At 39.3% G+C, this 24732-nt stretch overlaps 1 protein-coding gene and 1 pseudogene across 1 annotated transcript in view; one reads left to right on the top strand and one right to left on the bottom strand.

The window, feature by feature from the left end:
• Positions 1-490: 490 nt before the first annotated feature.
• Positions 491-608, bottom strand: LOC129409592 (5S ribosomal RNA; annotated as a pseudogene).
• An 8409-nt stretch (positions 609-9017) lies between these two features.
• ptdss2 (phosphatidylserine synthase 2) overlaps positions 9018-24732 on the top strand; it is a 33040-nt gene continuing 17325 nt past the window's right edge. The window contains exons 1-4 of the mRNA XM_020929306.2: positions 9018-9218; positions 10097-10466; positions 16091-16192; positions 18628-18710. Of these exons, the coding sequence (XP_020784965.1) occupies positions 10240-10466; positions 16091-16192; positions 18628-18710 (412 nt within the window). The 5' untranslated portion in view covers positions 9018-9218; positions 10097-10239. The remainder of the gene's footprint in view (positions 9219-10096; positions 10467-16090; positions 16193-18627; positions 18711-24732) is intronic.

The following is a 24732-nucleotide window of genomic DNA, read 5'->3' on the forward strand; positions in this document are numbered from 1 at the left end:
ACAGACAGACGCCATGAGTTTGACATCATGGCTTCACAGCTCACAGCTGATTGGCCGGTGTGCAGTCTTCCTGCAACTTCCTGGGTTCTTGCAAACCGTCGTGTGTATTCCAGCTCCTGACCTAGTCGCTGGAGAGAAATATAATTGAGCGGAGGTACTAGGTGGCGCCAGCCTGGCTACGACTTATGTAGAATCTGGGAACATAAGTAAGTAAGTAACTATATATTTATATAGCGCTTTTCAGAGACATATGTCACAAAGACGCTTTACAGAGCATTTATAGTTTCATTATTCTTTTTCTCCACACCCAGTGATGGTAAACTAGTACTGTAGCCACAGCTGCCTTGGGGCATACTGACTGAAGCGCAGCTGCCATGCAAATCGGTGCCATCGGTCCCTCCGACCACCACCATCACTCACACACACACACCACTTTCATACTAGGCAATGTGGGTGAAGTGTCTTGCCTAATGACACAACAACTGCTGCCCCAGTGTAGCACCTGATTTTCCCAGTGGTCTCCCATCCAAGTACTGACCAGGCCCGACCTTGTTTAGCTTCTGAGATCTGACAGGATCAGACTTTGTCAAGCCGGTGTGGCCACATACACTTAACACAACTACACTTATCTATTAATGCAGGGAATGTCTGTCTGTGTGTGTCATCTGACCAATCTCAAATGTGGAGGGTGTCGTCCTAATGAGATGGGTGTGTTCAGCGCCAATTTTGTTGTTAGTTGTTAGAGCATAAAATGCCAAAGATCTGGTAATGTTCTGGAATGAATGAACTGAATGATTATTTTGATAAGGATGATGATTTTCAGCTGCTGAGAGAATTGGGTGTTAAGAGACAGAATTTTTATGATGCTCCGAACATTATAAAAACATTCTCTTTGTATGTTTAATTTTATAAACTATAACATGAAAGAGACGACAGGTGGAAATTAACACTGGCTATAACCTGGCTGTGGTATATTGAACTTACAGGGCCACTGTAAGTAAAACATCTCTCCTGTTAAGGTTCATGTAGATTGTGCACTGTCCCTGTCTCATGAAATAAATAAACTAAACTAAACTAAATGCTAAACTCAATTCTGTTAATATTACCGTATTTTCCACACCACAGGGCGCACTTAAAAGCCTTTAATTTCATCCAAAAACTACAAAGCCGCACCATTTGCAGCATTATGGCTCCCATAGTCAGGAGCATCAGGAGTAATACAGACTGTGATTCCTTTTATATCAAAATGCACCTGTCAAGAGACACGCTCACAACGCCCACTTTAAACTCAAGGCTGTTATAAAGTGAAAGTGCGAGCTGCATGGGAGCAGTGGATGAGAGAAGATGGACACACATTCACCAAGACAGAGAGAGACAGCACCGAGCGACTTACACCACGATCTGCCAACGGATCGTGGACGCCTGGACTAAGGATCAGTATCAACTGTGGTCCGAGCTTTCACCAAGACCAGAATCATCACTGAACTGAACTCCAGGGAACAGTAACCACACTGACTCGGATAATGACGAGAGGGATGCGGGAGTGCTGGACGCCGGAATCACCCAACTGTTTGAACAATTATGAGTTATTGAGTGTGTACACATGCACATCAGTATCCCGGTTATGATCAGGTTTTTTGAGTATCCTGGTTTCTTCATGGTGCATGTATACGCAGTACCCCAGTTTCAGTATTCCGGTTACGGCAGTATCCTGGTTATTAGAAACCGGGTTACTGTAGCTGGTTTATTCCAATAGTAACCGGGATACTGGTGGCATGTAAATGCAGTATCCCGGTTACTGCAACATAAAGTTGAGTGCGCATGTGTCCAAAAGACACTTTCCAGTCTTTTCACCACAACAGTAGCGACATAAATAAAGTGACCAACATAAATAAAGTGACCATACATGAGTGAAATGACTGTAAAATTAAGAGCTGCGCTAAACCTGCACACGTACAATATGTACTCGTATGACCTGCACTCGTGTGATCGCTGAAAAGCTAAAACATGAACTGTCTCCTACGAGATATGCACAGAACAGACTCACCATCATCAGCACCTCTTCTGTCACTTAAAGAACACACATAATCCACAGAGTCGTGTCTTTTAGTCCAAAAGAAGCTGATCACATCAGCGGCACAAGGAGCAGTTGTTTTTATCACCGCTAACAGTTTATGCTAATTAGCCAAGTGGTCTTAAGTTTTGTTTCTGTAAAACATGAACAAAGCTGAATTATCTGATCAAACGGGCTGATGTGGCTTATAGTGGTTATGGTTTATATGTTGTAAAGTTGAGTTTATTTATGAAGAAGATTTAATGTGGGATTTAATTGTGGGATATCTCGTAGCTCCTCCTGCTTAAACCTCCCGAGCTTCCTCTGCTAAAGGAGCTTACGGTTTGCATTTTTCTTGGTTTATTTAATTGATTTAAGTTAATTTTTGCACTTGCGCATTTGTAAGATTATGTCAAGAAACCAGGATATTCCATTTGATCATGTGCACGTGGATATGAGTGTCCCAGTTTCTCAGTGCGCATGTAAACACAGTAACCCGAATACTGACAGAACCGGGATATGGATCATAACCGGGATACTGATGTGCATGTGTACACACTCAGTGTGAATATTCTAACAATTTAGCGTCTCACACAGTATTTTTTTACGTGTTACAATTGAACAAAGTTGAGAGTTATTGTGAACGTGTTAAATAAAGTTTGACTGAATTATCTAACTGTTGTGTTTTGTTTAATGCACCTTATAGTCCGGTGTGGTTTATATGTGAAAAAGTTTGAAAATAGACAATTCAATGACAGTGCACCTTATAATCCAGAGCGGAAAATACTGTAATTGTATTTCTTTATAAAAAGCAGTAAATCTTATTGTTTTGATGAGCTGCTCAGACTGGGAAAAGTTTATGTTATGATTAAGCAATGAAAAAGTGAGTCTGTCTTACAAAGAATGTCACTTAAAAACACCTCTAAAATAAAAGCAATACAACATTAGTCCATGCATGAAGTAAAATGATGAACTATGTTAATTTTGTAATTCCAGATGAGCTTAACCGGGCTGGTCAGTCAACCAAAGGGCAGTATGTGACCTGGAAGCTGGACAGAGCCCAGGTCTGGATTGGACGGTACAACGTGCAAAGAGACCGAACTGACCTGTGCTCCAACGAAGAGGCAATGATCACCTCCCACTATAGTTTGTGTATAAAAGTCATTGTATAGGCGTAAACAAGGAGTCTCAGCGTGTCGGCACAGACTCCTTGAACAAGTATGACTTTCTAATATTTGAATAAATTACCTGGACTTTATTTCTGTTTCAAGTGTATTTTTTATCTGAGCAGAAATTAAAAAACACGAGAGGAAAAGGTTAAAGAAAATAGTCTATTTTTGTCAAATTTTCACAGATTTGATTTCATTTTAAACAAAGACAGAACAGACCATTTGCATTGTCTTCAACCTAATGTGTGTTTTACAATGCTTCTGTTTTGGTCATTGTCATGCTCACACTGTCAAGCACTGTCCTGTAAAAACATTTTTAATGGGCTCTCCTTGGAATTTTAGAGAAATAAACTGAATTGTATTAAATTATTCACTGAACAAGCACTAATTGTGTTATAGTCTTGACCAAAAACCTGAGGATGGCTCCCCTGGGTGCTGTAACACTGTTGTCAACGTGCAGCAATTTTATTATTTTGTACGATCTGCAGAACAATAAAAGCTCATTAATGAATAGAAAACACTTGAATTACTACACAGCACAATGATTACAGCTATGATTTCAGAATAATGAGGCTACTGGTGGCTTTCAGATTCTAGAATGCAGACGTGTGAACACTCGAGACAGACTTGAGTCACTATTTTCAGGACTTGAGACTTGACTTGATGAAATACACTAAGATTGGGGACTCGACTTAGACTTGAAGGTCATTGTTTTGGGACTTGACTCAGACTTGAGGCTTGTGACTTGAGAAGATTCGATGCTTCTTTTAAAAAAATATATGTTTTTAAAAAATACTTTTCTCTTTACAGTTGATAAATGTGGTTATTAATTTTACAGAAACAAACTGGAACATCCTACTTCTGTTTGGTACTTTGGATGGAACTGAAGTACTGTGATGTGGTATCCTCAAATGTACTACAGTAATATACAGTACAATACTGTAATTTACATTAATATACAGAAGGAACTACTGTGACAGATAGCCAGGGAACCCAAGAGCAGACACAGGTCAAAAGAGAATCAATAGATATTTATTACAGAGATGCTCCCAGGAATTTTACAGATCAGAACAGGATGGAGCAGGACTCTGGAGCAGATCAGAGTAGGAGAATGGAACAGGTCAGAGTAGGAGGCTGGAGCAGGTCGGAGTAGGAGAACGGAGCAGGTCAGAGTAGGAGGCTGGAGCAGGTCGGAGTAGGAGGCTGGAGCAGGTCGGAGCGGAGGGTCGGAGTAGGAGGCTGGAGCAGGTCGGAGTAGGAGGCTGGAGCAGGTGGCTGGAGCACGGAGATCTGAGGCAGATGGACAAATGGTAAGTATACAAGTTACAGGTAGGTTACACAAACGTAGATGGAACGTAGCACTGACTGAAGGAGTATTACGATCTGGCAGTACTGAGCTGGCTTGAGTCACTTTGTAACCCTGTTGATTGCAGAGTGGGCTCAGCTGAGGACGGCTCCAGCACCTGTCTCCACTCCTGAAACACAAAAGAGGAGGGGAAGGAGGTGGTCACTCAGGGAGTGGCAGATGAGGTCAGAGGTGCTAGAGGGACTTTGACAACTACATAGAACCTGATACTTCAGGGCAAATAACTTATGCAAAATTATTAGCAAAATTAGTGCAAAATTATTTAGTACTTTTAAATCTGAATTCTTTCTGTTCTGACCATCATGATTCACTCTAAGGCTGCGTTCAGACTGCAGCCTGAAGTGACTCAAATCCGATTTTTTGGCCTCTATGTTCCTGTATCTGATCTTTTAATGACAGTCTGAACCACACAGATCAGATTTTTTCAAATGTGACCCAGGACACTTCGAAATGTGCTCCTGAAACGATACATATCTGATCTTTTGACATGTGACTTCAGTGTGAACGGCCAAAGTGCATTCATCCACCTACACGTTATCAACAAGACACAAACGTCACTATTCTGCACTGAAGTAGGTAAAAATTGTTAATGAACTCCATGTCACTGAAGTGAAGCACATCACCACTCACCACTCTTGGCTCCGTCTCCACATCCACACGTTCCTTTCAACGGACGTCGCTGCCGCTGTCCCACAAAACACCACGGCCAAAAACCTCATCCTTCTACTTCTCAATCTCCTCCTTAAAACAAGTAAGTTGTTCATGTTCTGGCTCCGGTACGAGAGGAACTTTAAAATCTCCAGGTGCTCAATGCTGCGTCCATGTTTGGACAACTTCTGTAAACACAGAGACGCTCACTGCAGTTGACGTCATCGTGTCTCCAGTGCACATGTGGGACACTTTCGGGCCATTTAACGTTCACACAGGGGATCACATACAAGTCACATTTAATTGGAAATGTTAAAGACTTTGCAAAAACATCGGATTTCACAAAAAAATCGGAGTTGAGCTTTAAGCCCTGCTGTCTGAAAGTAGCCTAAGATCTCGTCAAGACATTTAAAAAACAAAAGATAACATCTCTACAACTCTTATATAAATACTTCTAATAAATATACCATGACTTTTTATGTACAATTTAGTTTAAATTCATATAAATGACAAAAACCTATACTTGGTACTTTGGTTTAAAGACTTGAAATGACTTGAAGCTCAAAGCAGACGACTTGGACTTGACTTGGACTTATGGACCAGTGACTCAGGACACGACTTGGACTTACCTTCTTTGACTTGGGGCTCACTTGACTCAGACTTGAGGTCAAAGACTTGAGAGTTACTTGAGACTTGCAAAACAACGACTTGGTCCCATCTGTAGAATCATGACATAACCAAAAAGTTTATTCACAAATCTTTAATGTAATATTTTCTATCGGTGACTAAACCCTTTAACTTGCTGTGTTACAAAAAAACTACATTTTAACTGTATTTACTTTAGCAGCCCCCATCTGTATTAAATATTATTGGCCTATAGGAATGTCATCTGAAACCCAGACATAATTCAATTTAAAAGGCTATAAATAGATAGACTTATTTATATTAGTATTTGTTATTCTTTTCTTATTGCCTTAATTAGCCTCCTATCTGATTCTGATGGTGCAGTGGAAAAATGAGCGTGTTTACTATGAACTCTTGGCTCTGTTTGTTTGTGCAGTCCTGACGGTGACCTCTGCTTCAGGAGAACCGGAAATGAGAACACTAAGTCTCTTCAAATCAAAGCGTGGAAAAAAGCATTCCTAAATCCACTCTTAAGTGATGTTGTGTCTTCTTGCTTCATGTGGTTAAATGCGAGTTAATCCTGGTTTAATGATTAGAGACAGATCCATGAACTGAGCGCGCAGCAATTAAACTCAGGAGCACGTAGCGGGAAGCAGGTTTCAAAATAAAGCTCCTATTTTATGTGGATATATATATATATATATATTTTTTTTAGTCATACAAGAAATCCTGTTTTGGATCTAGTTTATTACAAATGGGTCTGGTGGGAGATAGAATAATGGATGATAAGAAAAAGTTGTATTTGCAAAATGTGAATATTATGTATGATATGCTCACTGATCTGAAGGTTGGCGGTTCGATTCCAGCTCTTGAAAAGCGTCTTTGTGACATATGTCTCTGAAAAGTGCTATATAAATAAAGAATTACTTACGGGCGGCAGTAGCTCAGTTGGTAGAGCATTCACCCACTGATCTGGAGGTTGGCAGTTCAATTCCATCTCTCAACATAAACATCACAGGTTGAGTGGTCAGATCCACTGACCCACAGGTTGACTGGTGTGATTCCAGCTCCCACAGATGAATGCTGTTGTTGTGTCCTTGGGCAAGACACTTAACTCACCTTGCCCACAGTGTCTGCGTACACTGGTGTGTGAATGGGTGAGTGGTTCCTTGTTGTAAAGTGCTTTGAGTGCCTTGAAGGTGGAAAAGTGCTATAGAAAAATGTGACCATTTATCATGACATGCTCTAGTTATAGAATAATACAACGATTACAGTTTTTCTCCATTGGTTTGGCTCATTTCTTGAAACAGAAATGACATTCTCAAAACAACATGGACAAATCTCCAAACCATCTTACAGTCGTTAGAAATTGTAAATGTCTTAGTGCATGTGTCAAGTGTCTCCGTCCATCTTTGCCAGTGTTGGGAAGGTGACTTTTAAAATATTTCCCCTACAGATTACAGATTACACACCACAAAATGTAGTTTGTAATGTAATCCATTAATTTACTAAAGGTGAGTAATGTAATCTGAATACTTTGGATTACTTGATTTGCTGTAGAGCAGCAAAGACGAGGATATCGTAACATAAGATTTATTTATTTTTTTGCTAAAAGAAAATAAAAAGCCCAGATTTTACTCAACCAAATTAAAAATATTATTGATAGAAGATGAGGAGACAGATCTAGTTTAGACCTGGTTTTAGTCCTAGATTAGTCCTGTTTTAGTTCTGGTTTAGTCCTGGTTTAGACCTGGTTTAGTCCTGGTTTAGACCTGGTTTTAGATCTAGTTTAGACCTGGTTTAATTTCCAGCAATGAGTGGAATTAAAGAAAAAAAGAAAGGGGGGGTGAAAACAGGAAAATACCGCGGTGTAATCCATTTATTTCAACAAAGTAACTGTAATCCAATTACCACTCACTGAAACAGTAACTGTAACTGAATACAGTTACTCATAATTTGTACTCTGATTACGTAACTCCAGTATATGTAATCTGTTACTGATCTTTGTACATGGTTCTGTACAAGTCGCCTACAGTTTGCACAATGATCCACGTTTAGCACATTTCCCAAATAAATCGATCTTGCTGATTTAAACTGATGAGTTGATTCTCAGTCTGATGGTTTTTCTCTCCAAAAACATGTCAGCATCATTTCACTGTCTGAGTCATCATCTGCACAAGATGTTCAAGTGTCAAAATTAGTCAAGAACATGACACCATATAACATTATATATGTTTTTTTGTTTTTGTTTTTTTGGAACATTTGATAAATTCATGACAGTAATTGTCAGTCAGGTGAAATTAGAACTTCCTGTCACACTATGTGATCATGTGGGACAGTGTGATTTTCCATCGTGGCCCGCTCATCATCGTAATGTTTTGCAGAACTATCAGACTGTTTGGTCAAATGATCTTATAGTTTTAAGAATGTGATCTTATAGTGTTAAGAATGAAAAACAAACAAATAATAATAATAATAATAATAATAATAATAATAATAATAATAATAATGATTAAAAAAAAAAAAAAAAAACAGTAAAAGTTTATAAACAGAGAATAAGTACTGCGTGTGTATGTGGTATTTTATAGGAATGTTTTAGCTCATTTTACATGTTCATCGTCATCAATATTGTCATCCCCATAACCGAAAAGAGAGAAATATTAAGTTTTGCCTGTTACTCGGAAGGACGACTGCTGAATGAGGGAGACATTTGATGTTTTTGGGGGAAGATTTAGTATTACTAAGACATAATATTGAATACATACATCATTATTACTGCATTTTGTTTGTTTGTGCTCTGTATTTTATGTAAACAAACTGACAGACAACAGACAGAAAAACAAACAAATAAACAAACAGAAACAGTCAGAAAAACAAACAAATCAACAGAAACAGACAGAAAAACAGAAAAATAAATAAACAAACAAATGGACAGAGAGAGACAGACAACAGACAGAAAAACAAGCAAATAAACAAACAAAAAGACAATCAAACTAACGAAAAAACAAGAAATACAGAGCAGTGGGTGAAAACAGGAGCCTGGTTAAAGCTAACTAAAGTTGATTTTACATAACATATTCCCTCTGCAAACCGAATCCTCCACTTCGGTTTTATTTTGAAGAAAACTAACCGGATGTAGTTGTTTGGCGTTTCTAAACTTGCCAGGAGCTGTGCCATGTGATGTGCGCTTCAGTCTGGGGATGTTTGTTTGTTGTTGCCAAAGCTGAACACTAAATTGGACCAAATTTTAGATGTTTTCTGACTATTTTGAAGCAGATATCATGCTTTTGCGTAGATAAATCGCGTTACGGAGTTTGCACGCTTTCGGAGTGCTGCCTTAATCCTTTCAGTTCATCTGGTGAGTCAGGTTAGCTTTAGATTTTAACACCTAACCCGCAAATCTGACGCTAATTTGCATTATTTGTAAAGAAATACTGGCTTAGATTAGTGCGGATACTGACTTGGCGTTTTGTCTCTGTTAATTGATTACAGCCTTGTTAGCAGCACAAGGTCGGGTGGGAGAAAATCGGCTGCTACAAATAGCTAACGCATTTAGCCAAGCTGTGCCAGAGCGCCGAACCAATCTGTACCCCCGCAGTCAATTGAGCACCCCTTTGTGAAAATTAAAGAAGATATACCTGTTCAAAAGACTAATTTTGTTAACTGTGGATGTTTTGGGTAGCTTTACTTAAAAATAATAACACTTGTAGCTTGCACGGTTTCAGTTTAATAACTTTACGCGTGATGGTTTCCCTTTTTTTGGCTTACAGATTTATTTTTAGTTAATTTCTTAAAACTGTGACTATAAAGTAATTAAATCAGCTTTAAGAAAACACTATCACGATATTAATCACTGCTGAGGGAATTGTAGCTTCTAACAAAGAGTTAAAAGAAGCAACTCTGTGCGTAAAAATGTTGCAATATCGTTGAGTGATGACATTTGTGGTTACAACTTTACTTTACTTGGCAGATATCAGCAATAATGGCATGATAATGATTACAACTGAGTGTGAAATGAGAAAAGCCCTTGGTACTGCTTAGGTAAATGTGTCTTGTGTCGTTGTGCGCATTTTGGTTTGGCTGCGTAGGCGATACCTGGGAGGAATTTGCGTATTGGACGAGCCGGAGCGTTAATTCTTTCTTGGATAGGGAAAGAAAGCACCTCCTGTCTAACTAGAAAATCGGGTTACGTGTTTTTTTTTTTTGATTGTTCATGATAATGTCTGAACCTTATAGGATGTTGACAGCGCTGGGGTGGGGCTGAGTCGAATGACACACGGAGGAGCGCATGCGAGGAGAAAACCGGAGTCTTTGTCATCATAGCAGCAGCAGCGGCGGCGGCGGCAGCAGCAGCAGCAGCAGCAGCGTGGCGCACAGACATGACCAAGACCGAAGCCAAGAAGGGAACCGCCGGGAGTTCGTCGTCTGTCGTGAGCGGGAAAGGCTCCGTGTCGGCCGGAGAGCTGGTCAACAACGGGGCGGTGGTGGAGCAGAGCCACACGGAGCCGGTCAGACCCAAGGTGATGAAGCAGGCGTCCAAGGAAAGCCTGTACCGGAGGAATACGGAGAGTGAGGTGTATGATGATGGCACAAACACGTTTTTCTGGTGAGTATTTTGTCATTCAATTTTACACAAACAAAACCTGTGCTCTTTCGTTGAAGTGGTCAAGGTTAAACGCAGGTTACGTCCACCTAGAGTCACTGTCCGTAGCTGAAACATGCACTGTGACATTTTTGTAGTCGAGGGTCCATCACCTGCTTGTTTCCTTGGAGATGATATTATTGCTTGGCCTGGCTGGAATGTAGCACAATATGACATTTTCTTTTCTGTCTCCATTAAGACTGTGTAAAAATCTATAAATATTTATATATCGTTTAATTGATCGTTTAATATGATTATATGGTATCAGCAGTGTTGGGAAGGTTACTTTTAAAATGTAATCCCCTACAGATTACAGATTACATACCCCAAAATGTAGTTTGTAACGTAATCCATTAAATTACTTAAAGTGAGTAACGTAATCTGATTACTTTGGATTACTTGATATTGTCATGTTTTTTTAAATGACATGAATGTAGCAACCACATCCTGAAAATTCTTGTTTGTTGTCTTCAAATTGTCTGAGCCCAAGTCTCCATGAATAAGCAACTGTTTGCTGTAGAGAAACAAAGACCACGAGATCTTAATATAAGAGGTTTTGTCTGTTAAAAGACAGAAACAAGATCAGCCTTTCCTTAATATTAAAAAAAATATTATTGATAGAGAAATTATTTTTTATATGAGATCACCTTAAATTATGTCAACCTACTGTTAGGTGTCATGTTGTTTAGACTTGGTTTAGTCCTGATTTTTAGACCTGGTTTAGTCCTGATTTTAGACCTGGTTTAGACCAGGTCTAGACCAGGTCTTTAGTTCTGGTTTAGTCGTGGTTTAGTCCTAGTTTAAACCTGGTTCAGTCCTGGTTTAGTCCTGGATTAGTTCTGGTTTAGTCCTGGTGTTAGTTCTGGTTTAGAGGCGCACAGGGGGAAGTGCGGTTTACGCGAGAAAACACAGTCCACACGCGGCGCACGAGACGGCGGTGTCCGCGCAGTAACTACGGAAGGAGACGTGGTCCGCGGGTTCTCAGGTTGATGACGATGATGAAGGTGTGTGTTTGTGTGTGTTGGTGTGTGTTTGTGTTTGTGTTTGTGTGTGTTTGTGTGCACGTCCACTCATGTGGCAGGTCATTATAGGACAGTAGTGCAGATATTATGAGTCTATGCAGGTTGTTTTCACCAGTGCCAGTAGCTCCGGTTTCACATTTAAGTTGTAGGCGATTTTATATTAGTTTTTTTTATATATATCTCACATCGGGAGAAAAATTTCCAAGACACAAATGCGTTTTTACCAATGCACTGCTGCTTCCACTGTGTGACTGACACCGCCAACTTTAACATGACGTTTACATCGCTCTTATTGCGCGCGTTCTGTTTGGGTTTCCAGCAATGAGTGAAATTACCGAAATAAAAAAATAAATAAATGGGATGTAGCACAAAATGTGAAAACAGGAAAATACCGCCTTGTAATCCACTTATTTCAGCAAAGTAACTGTAATCCAATTACCACTCATTGAAACAGTAACTGTAACGGAATACAGTTACTCATAATTTGTACTCTGATTACGTAACGGCGGTACATGTAATCTGTTACTCCCCAACACTGGGTATCAGTATCATGGGCTGCTGTTTCGATATATTGCCAAGAGTATTTTTTGGTATATTTTACTATCCCACGGTCATGGAAATGCTGGAAAAGTGATGGAATTTTGTAAATTCCATGAAAGCTTTGGAAATGTCATAGAATTTTAGTATCTCTTTCACGCAACTACAGTGTTCTGTTAAGTTCTCATTAGGCTATTATGCTATTCTGATTATTTCTGAACGTTTGTGCCTTTTGTTTAAAAGAGATGACAGTAAATGCCCTGACAGGATTTTGAATGTTCAGAAAGTATAATACCATATAGGGATGTAACAGTAATCGAAATATTGTGATATCGTATCGTCAGATTTCTCACAATAATATCGTGGGTCGTCACAATATATTGAATCTCAAGTCTCGTTGCTTAAATTCATTATTTTGGTGCAGGAACAGCTAAAAAATAGTGAGAACTACATAGACCATGATCCTTTGCTCTGTCTCAGTCCAATCTACATGCTGAAATAACTGTTTTGATGAACTTTAAAATCGTAGGTTTTTGGATTTTTGAATGATGAGAAAAAAGTAGCATACTCTCAATTCTGTATTATTATTTTTTGCCTCCACAAAATATGGCAATAAATATCGTATAGTGAGTATCGTATCAAGAGCTTTGGATATCGATACATCCCTAATGCCATATCATAAAGTGAATGGAAAGAGTTAACGTTTCATATTTAGCCATAAAAATCTGATCAATTCTACACGTGTAGGAGCCGTAAAGTTATGGAAAATTCTCTTTAGGTCATGAAAAAGTCATGGAAAAGTTTTGAAATTTTGTCAATAAAAAAGAGTTGGAACCCTGTACGAAGGAAACTCGTTTATGTGACACATTTGATATTTTCACTTTTTTTTGGTGATTAAAATGTTTGTGTTTCATATGAACTTTGCACAAGAAGTGGTTTAACAAAGACTTTTAGTATCGCAGCCATGATTTAGCCTTTATTTTTTATTAAACCGTATTGAAATACATCATGTTGAACCGAAAGCTCACTGTAACAAGATAAGTATCGTATCGTGGCCTTATTTATCAAGGTATGTATCGTATCGGCAACTTCTTAACGATACCCAGCCCTATAAAGGAGTTTCCTTTTGCAAAACAAGCAACAAAACTGTAGCTGTAACAAAATAATTTAGTAAAATACACCAAAAAATACTCTTGGTGATATATTGATACAGCAGCGCATGATATCGACACTGTATCATCTCAAACGATTCTATAAATCGATATTTCAATATTTTTGCACACCCCTAATGAATACGTCCTTTCAGCAGATGCATTTCAAGGTGCTGAGTGCTTGTTGTCGTATAAATAAATGATGTTGTTACTAGAGTGCGCTAAAACAGTGAAATCTTATTCTCTGAAATGCGTTCGGTGTCTCCCACTGACCCACTCTTTCACTCGCGGGTGTCAGAACGAGCTGCTGTCATGTTTCAGGTATGAAGATGAGCTCGTTGTGTCCGCTGTGGTTACCAAGTCACAGTCTCTGCCATTTCAAACACGCTAAAGCCTTTTGGGATTTTGCAACACGGAAAAAACGAATACAGTAGTGTTTTTAGTATATGATGACTTTTAACTTTTTTAGCAAGATTGGAAGTATTGTGAGATGATATTTCACAAAGTTAGACACAGATCTGTACATGTAAACATCCATTAAATTATTTAAGGTGGGCAACGTAATCTGAATACTTTGGATTACTTGATATTGTCATGCTTTTTAAAACTACATGAATGTACCAACCACATCCTGAAAATTCTTGTTTGTTCTCTTCAAATTGTCTGTTGAGCCCAAGTCTCCACAAACAGGCAACTGTTTACTGTAGAGAAGCAAAAACGAGGAAATCTTAACATAAGATGTTAAAAGACAATAACAAGTCTTTCCTTAACTATATTAAAAATATTATTGATAGAGAAATGATTTTTATATGAGATCACTGCTCCCTTCAATTATGTTGCTGGTTTTAGTCCTAGTTTAGTCCTAGTTTAGTCCTGGTTTTAGTTCTAGTTTAGTCCTGGGTTTAGTCCTGGGTTTAGTCCTGGTTTTAGTCCTGGTTTAGCTCAAAATGTGAAAACGGGATTTATTTCAGCAAAGTAACTGTAATCCAATTACCACTCATTGAAACAGTAACTGTAACTGAATACAGTTACTCATAATTTGTACTCTGATTACGTAACGCCAGTACATGTAATCTGTTACTCCCCTGCACTGATAAAGAATAACATAAAGGGAATAGGCTAAGGCAGGCAGGTCTTATCTGTGCAAATACTGAATCAGCTAAACACGAATGGCAAATGGCAAAGTGGCAAATATTCATTTTGAAGAGCGTGCATAGACAAAATGATATGCACATGAGTGGGCTACACTGACAAAAATCTCACTGTTTTTTACATCTGTGCTCCTAATAACAATAATTCAACTGAAATGTACTAAAACATGACTTTAAATGTATTTATTGAGTTGTATGTATCAGACAAATGTGGCAAGACTCAACTAAAATGTCTAATCTTACTTTACACTTTTACTTCTTCTTGCAGTATTTAAGTTTTTACAGTTTTCAAATTTTGGATATCTTCAGAACAGCATTCACATTAGACCCCAGGAAAGTAGAAAGAATAAACAAGATTGTTTGGTAAAGGTTTTAGCTCTGGTACAAGTGGACTGGATTAGCCCCACAGAATCACACCACAGGAGATGTCATCTCATTGGCCCACAGAGCGTCATGCAGGAGAGCGGCTGGACTTAGACCCTCCCGGCCTCGTTCATTTCTATAGGGAGCAGCTGATAGTGAAGAACGACTTTAGCCCCTTAATGGTCCGATGAAACGCACAAACACGTGTTAAGTTTGTCCAGCCTGTAACCGTACTATTTGTAAATGCCCTGATTGGTTGATATTGACGCAGAGATCGGTTTATAAAGGTGAACTGCCTAACATTTCTGATGATACGACCTGTTGTCTATAAGGAGATTTTATTGACTGGAATGAACCCTCTTGCTAGAAAAGTGAGATTGTGTGTTTTGTTTTGTGTGTGTATTTACTACAAAAAAACCTAAAATAAAAATGTAGATAAACTCTCATTTATTAAACCAAAAGCATAATCATTGTTGTATTTTCATAATTTTCACACTCCTTTTTTGTCAATATATAAAAACAACAATAATACACTTTATTTGTTGATATTCTCAATCATAATTCACCCTTTGTGTAAAAAATTTATTCTAAATCTAAATGTATGAAATAAATCCTGCAGTTAAACTAGTCTGCTCAATGAATAAATAATTGTCTTAAAATAATCGTTATTTTTAGCCCTTGTAATTATCCTTCCTGCCTCTAATCACATGAAATGTGGTGGTTTCTTGGCTCCCCACATCCAAAGCCACAGGCTGCATCAGACCAGCCCCCCACCCCCCACCAGCTCAGTGACTCTGCTGAGTTACCGAGCTGTTTTTAGACGCTTAACGCTCTTTTAGTCAAGATGCTAATATTAAGAGAGGCATATGTCATGGACAGTTAAAAACAACAGGCTCAGCTGAATTTAGGTGTCACCATTAAAACCAGGTCAAGTACAGAGATTTGAGTAAGAACATGTGAAAATAATTAGCTTTTTAAAAAAAATATTCTACTGGTAAAATTTGAAAATACAGGAGAGTGGATTTGATCAATGAGGCTTGATTTTATTCCACAAAAATGTTAGAAAATTCTGCTGTGTAATGGGGCCATTTTGAGGGTTACAGTTGTCATTTTGAAGTGCCACTTCATTTGGCATTTGGTATTTTTTGCAGCTGAACTTAATTTGCTCATATAATGCAGCTGCTCTCAAACGTTTCACACAGAGTACCACTAAAGAAAAGATTTAGATTTTTCCAGTACCACCAGATTTAAATCAAGTATATAACAGGAAATGTGGACAAAAATATTGATAAAATGAACTCGGACACAGACATGTTTGGTATAATGCATTCTATTGAAGACGGTATGACCCTTTGTGCGTGCAGGCGAGCCCACACAATCACCGTGCTCTTCATCCTGACCTGTGCTCTCGTCTATGTGACTCTGCTGGAAGAGACGCCCCAGGACACCACTTACAACACCAAAAGGTCAGTCTGAGGAAACAAAAGGAGAAGAGCACATTATCATATCATCAGAGTCATCTATTCTACATTTACTGAATATTCATCAGTTTGACTCTGAGGTACAGAAGTGGGCTTGACAACACTGCCAGAGAGATCATAATAATAATATTAAGTATAACCAATTGTCCATTTTTTCAGCTACTATAGCTACTGTAACCACATCTGCCCTGGGCCAGACTAACAGAAGTGAGACTGCTAGTTTGTGCCATCTCACCACCACCATTGACTGTATTTTAGGGACTATAAGTAGCTCTGGAGTATAAGTCGCACCAGCAAAAAATGTGTAAAGAAATGAAATGTGTAAGAAAAAAAACAGATTTATGTTGCACTTTTTGGGTAAATTTATTTGATAAAATCAGAGACCAGGAGCAGACATTTCATCTTGAAGTTGTAGTAATAACAATAGAAGAGAGAACAACAGACTGTTAACGTCACATATGAACAGTTCTTCAGATAAACTATAACATAAATAAAAGAACAGAACAAGTTTAACAAACTCTCCATCTCACTCCAAATCACTAAATCCATTCAATTCTTCATCCTCGGTGTCACTTCTGAACAACTCGGCCTCGACCTCCGGAGGTAAACAGAGCGCCGCTTCCTCTTCCGTGTCGCTGTCGTCAGACTCGGCATCAGTTCCAGCTGGAATTATTCCGGCCTTTCTGAATCCCGACAGGATGTTTTCAGTCATCTTTATAAGTTTGTTTAAATGTTACATTTTCAGTGGTACAGAAGTAATGGTGCAATCAAAAGACAGGACAGAGGCTCTTTCTGCAGGAGACATGTGCAGTAGAGTGAAGTGACAGTGGTGCAGGAGGAACAGGAGCAGCAGATACTCACAGACTAGAGCCTCTCACGGCTTCACTGTGAACATTTTAATATATACCGTATTTTCCGGGCTATAGGTCGCGCTCTTAAGCCTCTAACTGCATCAAAAAACTATTGGGCACCCCACAATCCAGAGGGCCCTATACACGAATCCTCTCGGGTGTTCCAGCACGACTACAAAGCCGCACCACCCGCAGAACACGCAAACACACATGGAGCAGACAGTGACCGCGCAGCGAAAAACACCCACAGCCACACTCATCACTCCACGCCGACAAGGAACGGAACGGAGGAACGAACCGAAAAAGCGAGTTCAATGTGCCACTTCTAGACACAACTGAACAACTGAGTCACTGCGAACACACCGACAATCCTTTGGTCCCAGACACACCCTCCCTACACGCCACAACTGAACAAAGCCCAGAGTCACCATGAACGCCACAAACAAACAAAACCACTCACCCATCACACTGTTGGGTTTCGTTTTAAGTCCAGTGTGGTTTATTTGTGAAAAAAGTTCGAAAATAGACCATTTAATGACAGTGCGCCTTATAATGCAGAGTGCATCGCACCGGACTACAAGTCGCAGGAAACACCCAAACCATGAAAAAAAGTGCCACTTATCGGCCGAAAATTATGGTACTCGCACCATGTTTATACTAGGCACAAAGAACACTCAGAACACAAGGGCAGCATGGAGCAGAGTCACTGCTGCTCCTCTGTGGCTCCTGGTATTCCCAGTGGTCTCTCAACCAAGAGCTAATCACGCCCAACTCTGCTCAGCTTCAGGTCGGGCATTCAGCTGATGATTAGACGGACTAAATCACGCACCCTATGTATATATATATATATTTTAACATTCACAAGACATCCTATATTTTTATCTAACACATTTCTGGCTTCACCCATAGCCTCATTCAGTCCATTGTTCTTATTGAATGTACTGGATCTAAAAATAGCCCCCTCCATTCACACCTCCACACTCTCCAGGTATTACCCTTTTGAGAGCTGTCTCCAAGAAGGTCAAATATCTGTTCAATTGAGCGGGAATGTAAATGATCTTCAGAAATGTTTTGGAAATATTTTGGTTTGGAATGTTGCAGTGCAGGTCAGACGTCTGGTATTTTCTCAAGACACAGAATTAGGAAAAGTCTTAAAATAATAGAAATATAAAATTTAGTAAAGCCAAGGCACTGAAAATAATTAATTGCAGTGTGTTTGTGTTTGTTTCTATATCTATTGTTAAAACTTACCACATTTTAGTTACTAGAATTTTATATCGATACTTAAATACTTTAAAGTAATTAAAACTAAATACTACTGCTGTTGATACTGATTGGTTGTATTCATAGGATAGAAGTGTATATCTATGGTAAAAAAAAAAAAATGCATTTGAACTAAACTGAGATGTTTTGATGTGGTTTATGGTTCAGATCTCAGTCATTTCAGTGCCCACATCAATCAGAAACTGGCACAAAGTCTCCTCTCGCCAGCACAGATGAACTAGAGTGTAATTATTTTTACATGCATTGCTTTTCCTTCTGACTTACTGTATGTGTGTGCTTTTTCAGAGGGATCGTCGCTAGTATCCTGGTGTTTCTTTGTTTTGGAGTCACACAAGCCAAAGATGGACCCTTCACCAGACCACATCCAGGTATTTAAAGATCACTGTTATTTCCTACCACCAGCTACTTTTTATCTAGAGAAGAGCATACAGAGTCCAGAAAATAAGTAATTTCTGTTAGGGATGGGCATGATTAATCGATTAATCGATAATTGATCATTAAGAATTTCATCGATTACGTTAATTTTAATCGACAAACCGAATGTAGGTTGCTGTGTGTAGCGTGACCAAACAGGGGTCCGTACATGTGTCTCTCTGCACTCAGAAGGAGCGAGCAAACAAGCATGCAACGTACCGAAGCACAAATGTGTATTTAACGATGATTTGTACAAGAAATTCCACGATTTCCGTTGCTTTCGGGACAAGTGTGAGTCCATGTGCACAGTGTATAAAGCAGCACATATGTTTCAGTGTCCAGTGGAAAAAGTTTTTCCAGGTGAGAGTCGCTCAATGTGGATGACAAGTCCCCACCTCCCTCCCACCGTACGGTGTCCTGGTTTTAACAAACACAAATATGGTCACACTAACCTGTATTCACCTGAGTCATGTCTTTTAATCTGACAGAAATTGAACCACATCAGCGACACAAGAGCTGGAGTTTTATCTTCACTTAGTTTATGCAAATTAGCAATGTGGTTTTAAGTTTTGTTTCTGTGAGAGTTGAACAAAACTGAATTAAACACATTATAATGTCAAACGGGCTGATGTGGCTCTAGAGTGGTTACGGTTTATGTCATAAAGTTGAATTTATTTATGCAGATTAGTAGTGCAGATAGTAATAATAATGATGATCATTTTAAGATAAAAACGTTAATGATTAATCGATAATCGATCGTTAATTCTTCCGACGATCGATTAAGAAAATTTCATCGAATGCTCATCCCTAATTTCTGTATTATTGAGTGCACCTGAATAAAAGCCATTCATTCATATATACAGTCTACAGTTTGGCAACACAGCGGATACACACAGTCTGAGTGCAGAAGACACCGCCGTCTGTGTGGTTCCACGTGGATGTAAGGTGAACATGAAGCTGCCACACTAGCTCACGATATTGTCAGAGCACTCAAATAGTTTATCGCCATGTGTTCAAATAAGTTATGATGCTAAATGAACATTAGTGAAGGGGATACGTCTTACCCGTCCACATAAATGACTAGAAGAAACATCTCAAACTTGAGTAGCCGAACATACACTCATACCTGATCCGTACACCTAACCCCGCCCCCGAGACTCATGATGTGATACAGACAGGACAGACTTTCTGCAGGAGACATGCGCAGCAGTGCGCGGGGACAGGCGGAAGATGCTGTTTGATTGTATTTTGAACAGTTATTTTGCGCTTCATACACACACCCTCCTCATGGAAAACACGAAGAAATGCAGATGATGCAGCTTTTAAGTTAACGGCGATTGATGTGGCTGTGGAAGAAGGAAACAGCTGCTCAGTGAGTCGATGGTGAGATTTTGGCGACGGCAGTGTGACGAACTGACTCAACACAAAAAGACGACAAAAGCTTTCAGAGGAGATAAAAGCAGACGGCCCGAGCTTGAAAACGTTCTTGAAGACATGGACACCTGCGGCTTATTCAGGTGCGGCCTATACATCGTAATTTCTGGACTATTGAGCGTACCTGAATATACGCCGCATCAACAAAATTTTAACAAAAATTTTAAAATTGTACATATACAGGCCGCACCTGAATATAAGCCGCAGGTGTCCACGTCTTCAAAAACGTTTTCAAGTTCAGCAAGTTCAGGTCGTCTGCTTTTATCTCCTCTGAAAGCTTTTGTCGTCTTTTTGTGTTGAGTCAGTTCGTCACACTGCCGTCGCCAAAATCTCACCATCGACTCACTGAGCAGCTGTTTCCTTCTTCCACAGCCACAATCGCTTTTAACTTAAAAGCTGCCTCATTTGCATTTCTTATTGTGTTTTCCATGATTAGGTTGTGTGTATGAAGCTCAAAATAACTGTTCAAAACACAATCAAATGAGCATCTTCCTTGGCGCATCGCCCAGTCTCTCCCCACGCTCTACTGCACATGTCTCCTGCAGAAAGAGCCGCTGTTCTGTCTGTATCATGTCAGTGTCTTGGATGATTTCAGCAGATTTCAGACTCTCCCGAGGGGCAGTGCTAGTTGTGTCGATCAGGTATGAGTGGATGTCCGACTACTGAAGTTTCAGACGTTTCCATAGACTGTATATATGAATGGACAGTGTGTCAAACAAAGAATCCGTCCATATATTTGCCGCATTGTTTAAGCCACAGGGTTCAAAGTGTGAGAAAAAAGTAGCGTCTTATAGTCTGGAAATTACAGTAGTAAAAATAGCCCGTCTTTGCTTTGATCACTGCCTTTAAGATATAAAAAAGCTCTTCAGTTCGATTTACTTTGCTACATCTTGTTTCATATATTAGTATTAGAGGTCTTCAGTTTGTAGAAAGTGGTAACATAAAGATATAACATTGAACGAGAAGGTGTGTCTAAACTTTTGACCTGCAGCCTGCATTTGCACTGTAAATGTACATGTATATTTTGGTGTGTTGTTTCCATTTGTAGATACTCAGGTGTCGTGCTATTGTTTCTTTTTAATATATGGGCAGGAGTGTAGACCAGAATACATTATAAGGATCAATACAACAATGGCCAATGTCTGAGTGCTGCTGATCAATACAGCACAAATGCAGTTTGATGTGAGAGAGTGAACAGAGCTGAAGTAGAGTCTAAGGAGAGTTTTACCGGCACAGGTCCCTGATTATTATGGAAACAAATACTCCACCTCAAAGCTAAACATATACGATGTGAAGCTGCTGCAGGATTTTGGAAAATAATCTCGATTTCTCTGGCGACTGTTTGCAGTGAGATTAGATTTGCAAGTGTATGTTTTTCAAGTGAGAGTTCAGATTGCTTTTGCCAGTTTAATATTGTCAACATAAAGCTTTAGTCATTTGTGGACTAAAGGCCACCACATACTACAGGAGAATTTGCTCGATTTTGTCTGCGATTTGCTTTTGACAGAGTTCGAGGAAGTGTTACCCGACTTTTTGTCTTTGGCCCCATCCACACGAGTACATATTGTCGTTTTTGTTTTGGATGATCTGGTGCCGCCAGCTTTTCCTCTGAGTTCAGATGTGATCCGGCACTGTGTGGACACATGAAAACACTGATACTCTGATGTAGGTCTATGCGCCGTGAAGTAATTCACCGACAAAACGTATAATCTCTGAAAAGTTTAACATGAACCATCTCCAACGTGATAGAAGCACAGAACAGACTCGCCATTAGCAGAACACCCCTCTGTCACAGAAAGAACACTCATATTCCACTGAGTGTTGTGTCCTTTAGTCCGACAGAAGATGAACCGCAACAGTGCACAAGGAGTGAGCTGTTTTTTGAGCGCTTCGTTTGTGCAAATGAGCCATGCGGTTTTTAGTTTCACTTCTGTAAAACGTAAACAAATATGCTCAAAGCTGTGTGGATAGGGAAGACTTGCGGACACAGAAACGACATGTCTGGACGCAAATCGTTTCTGATACGGTGATACAGTGATACGTTTCAGTGTAAATTTAGTCTTTGTGTGTGATTTTGAAGCCGCTGTGCTCCGTGTGTGCGTGCGCATGTGCATGTGCGTGCGCATGTGCGTGTGTGCATGCATGTGTGTGTGTGTGGTGTCAGTGACTCTGAGCTGCACTGTTACATTGTACCCACCAAACATCAGCAACGCTACGGAAACAGACGATAAAACCGTGTCAGGAGAGTCAGGAGTGAAGGACACAGAGGCACAAGATACAAACTCGGGATATTGTGAAAATAATGAGACTTTATTCCTCACCTCTTGTAAATTTGCAGCATCTCATCCACATTATCCATAGAAATTGTCCTCTACAAATAATGACATCTAGTCCATAAAACAGCGCTACTAAAGGCGAGATAGTTCCTCAAGTGGGTCTGTTTATGTTTACATCCACGCAGCGCACGGATCGAGGTGAAGCTGCAGATTAGTGATAGTGACTCTGTTCCTGTGAACTTTATCCCCATTGCTTTAAAAATCCTGTATCTGAAGTTTTGCTCCACCTTTCACAGATAATAATAACACAGTTTTGACTTGTATCTAAACTAGAAGTGCAGAGCTCTGATCTTTTAAACACTTAAGGGTCTCAGAGCAAGTCGTTTTACCCCACACAGGAAACAGCAGACGTGATCTTGCTCACGACTTTATATCCTGTGGCCCACAAACATATCCCACTGCAGTCTTTGCGATTGGACATTTTAAGTCTCATAAGATTCTCCTGCGCTTTTTGTCGCTGTTTAAAAATAGTTTTAAGACCCTGTTGTTTAAAATCCTGTAGTGCATGGTGGCCTTTACTCACAGTGGGAAGAGTCACCAAAATGTTTACCTCATTATAGTGAAATACATCAAAATTTTAAATGTCAAATTTTTGGTGTCATTGATTTATTTATTATATATTAGGTGATGATGTAATTGTTGTGAGAGATTATTTTGGGTGCCTCACAGTCCTCAGTCTAAACTGAGTATTGTGTGTAGGTGTGGGCGATATCTCGATATTTAAAAAATATCTAGATTTTATTTATTTATTTTTTTTTTACTCGATATGGATTCTGACATATTGTATATATCAATACAATGCTTATATTTAATTCTGATTTCACCCCCGCGTGCGCCCACCTCCCTGATTTTGCTGCTTGAGTTTCTTTCACTCCTCACTGTCTCTGTGAACGCCGAAAGTTGGTGCCAGTGAAAAACTTCAAGCAACACAAACCTTTTCCACCATTTACAGACAAAACCATCAGCAGCACATCCTCTGTCACAGAGGGAACACTCATATTCCACAGAGTCGTGTCCTTTAGTCCGACAGAAGCTGAATGCATCAGCGGCACAAGGAGTGAGCTGTTTATGCAAATGAGTCATGTGGTTTTAAGTTTCGTTTCTGTAAAACGTAAACACATGTGCACAAAACTGCATTAAACACATTATAATGTCAAGTTTAGTAAAGCAAAGTTTATTTATGTAGAAGATTTTGATTAATAATCTGTTGCAGTGTAACTTGTACAACAGTGTTTGGAAATGTTCGGTTTGATATGCGCAGTGGATTGTGGGAAACCTCAGAGCTCCTTACTGCTGGATAGGAACATGGATAATAAGGAACCTCCCAAGCTTCTTCTGTTAAAGGAGCTCATGGTTATGGTTATGGATAACAGAGTTAATGCAAAGATGAGTTTGAGTTGAGTTGTTTTATTTATGAATGAAGAGAAGGCAATATGTATTATTTCTTTTATTTTACAGTTGAATTATTATTTATGTAATCAGGGATTTTTGTAATCTTAAATGTGTCAGAAGGACTTTGTTCCTACATGAACTGTCTACCTGTCTTTCACTTCAATAAAAAAAGACCTTGTGGTATTTGGCATATTTGTTTTTGCAGTTTTCAGTTTTGGGGGTTTATTTTTTCTGTACAAATATCGAGATATATATTGTATATCAAGATATATTTTTTGCTCCATATCGCCCAGCCCTAATTGTGTGTGTAAATCCAACAGCTTCTTTAATTCTTGCTGACAACGATATTGGGGGGGAGAAAAAAAAAAAAATCTAATTACAGTTTTTCTGACAGACATTGTGATTAGGTTTGGAATTTATGTTTCAACAAAAGGAGTCTGTTTAAAGTTCACATGACAGACTAATACAAGAATCACATTTTAGGACGTGTTTGTACAGATCTAAACTACGGGGTTTTACGCAGAATAAGACCTAATATTTGTCGTTGTTTGTGGATGAAATTATAGTCATTTGCGATTTGCTGATTGTGTCCGATTTTGAATAGACTGACTAAACCCACAGGCCCAGCACAATCTATTTTCCACATGTCAGGTGCTTGTCTTTCGTCTCTATGGCAGAATTTGTGTTTGTGGTTACGGTCATGAAACCAACATCTCTCTGGGGACAAGGGAAGGAAGGAGGAGGTAGGAGAGAGGAGAGAGGTGCAGCCTAGGACACTTGATTTGATGCATGAAGTGGACTGGCGAGGTTTAGC

This window comes from Boleophthalmus pectinirostris, unplaced genomic scaffold (assembly GCF_026225935.1).
Source record: "Boleophthalmus pectinirostris isolate CB_2022bp ecotype Guang Dong unplaced genomic scaffold, ASM2622593v1 HiC_scaffold_2, whole genome shotgun sequence".
Classification (NCBI taxonomy): Eukaryota; Metazoa; Chordata; class Actinopteri; order Gobiiformes; family Gobiidae; genus Boleophthalmus; species Boleophthalmus pectinirostris.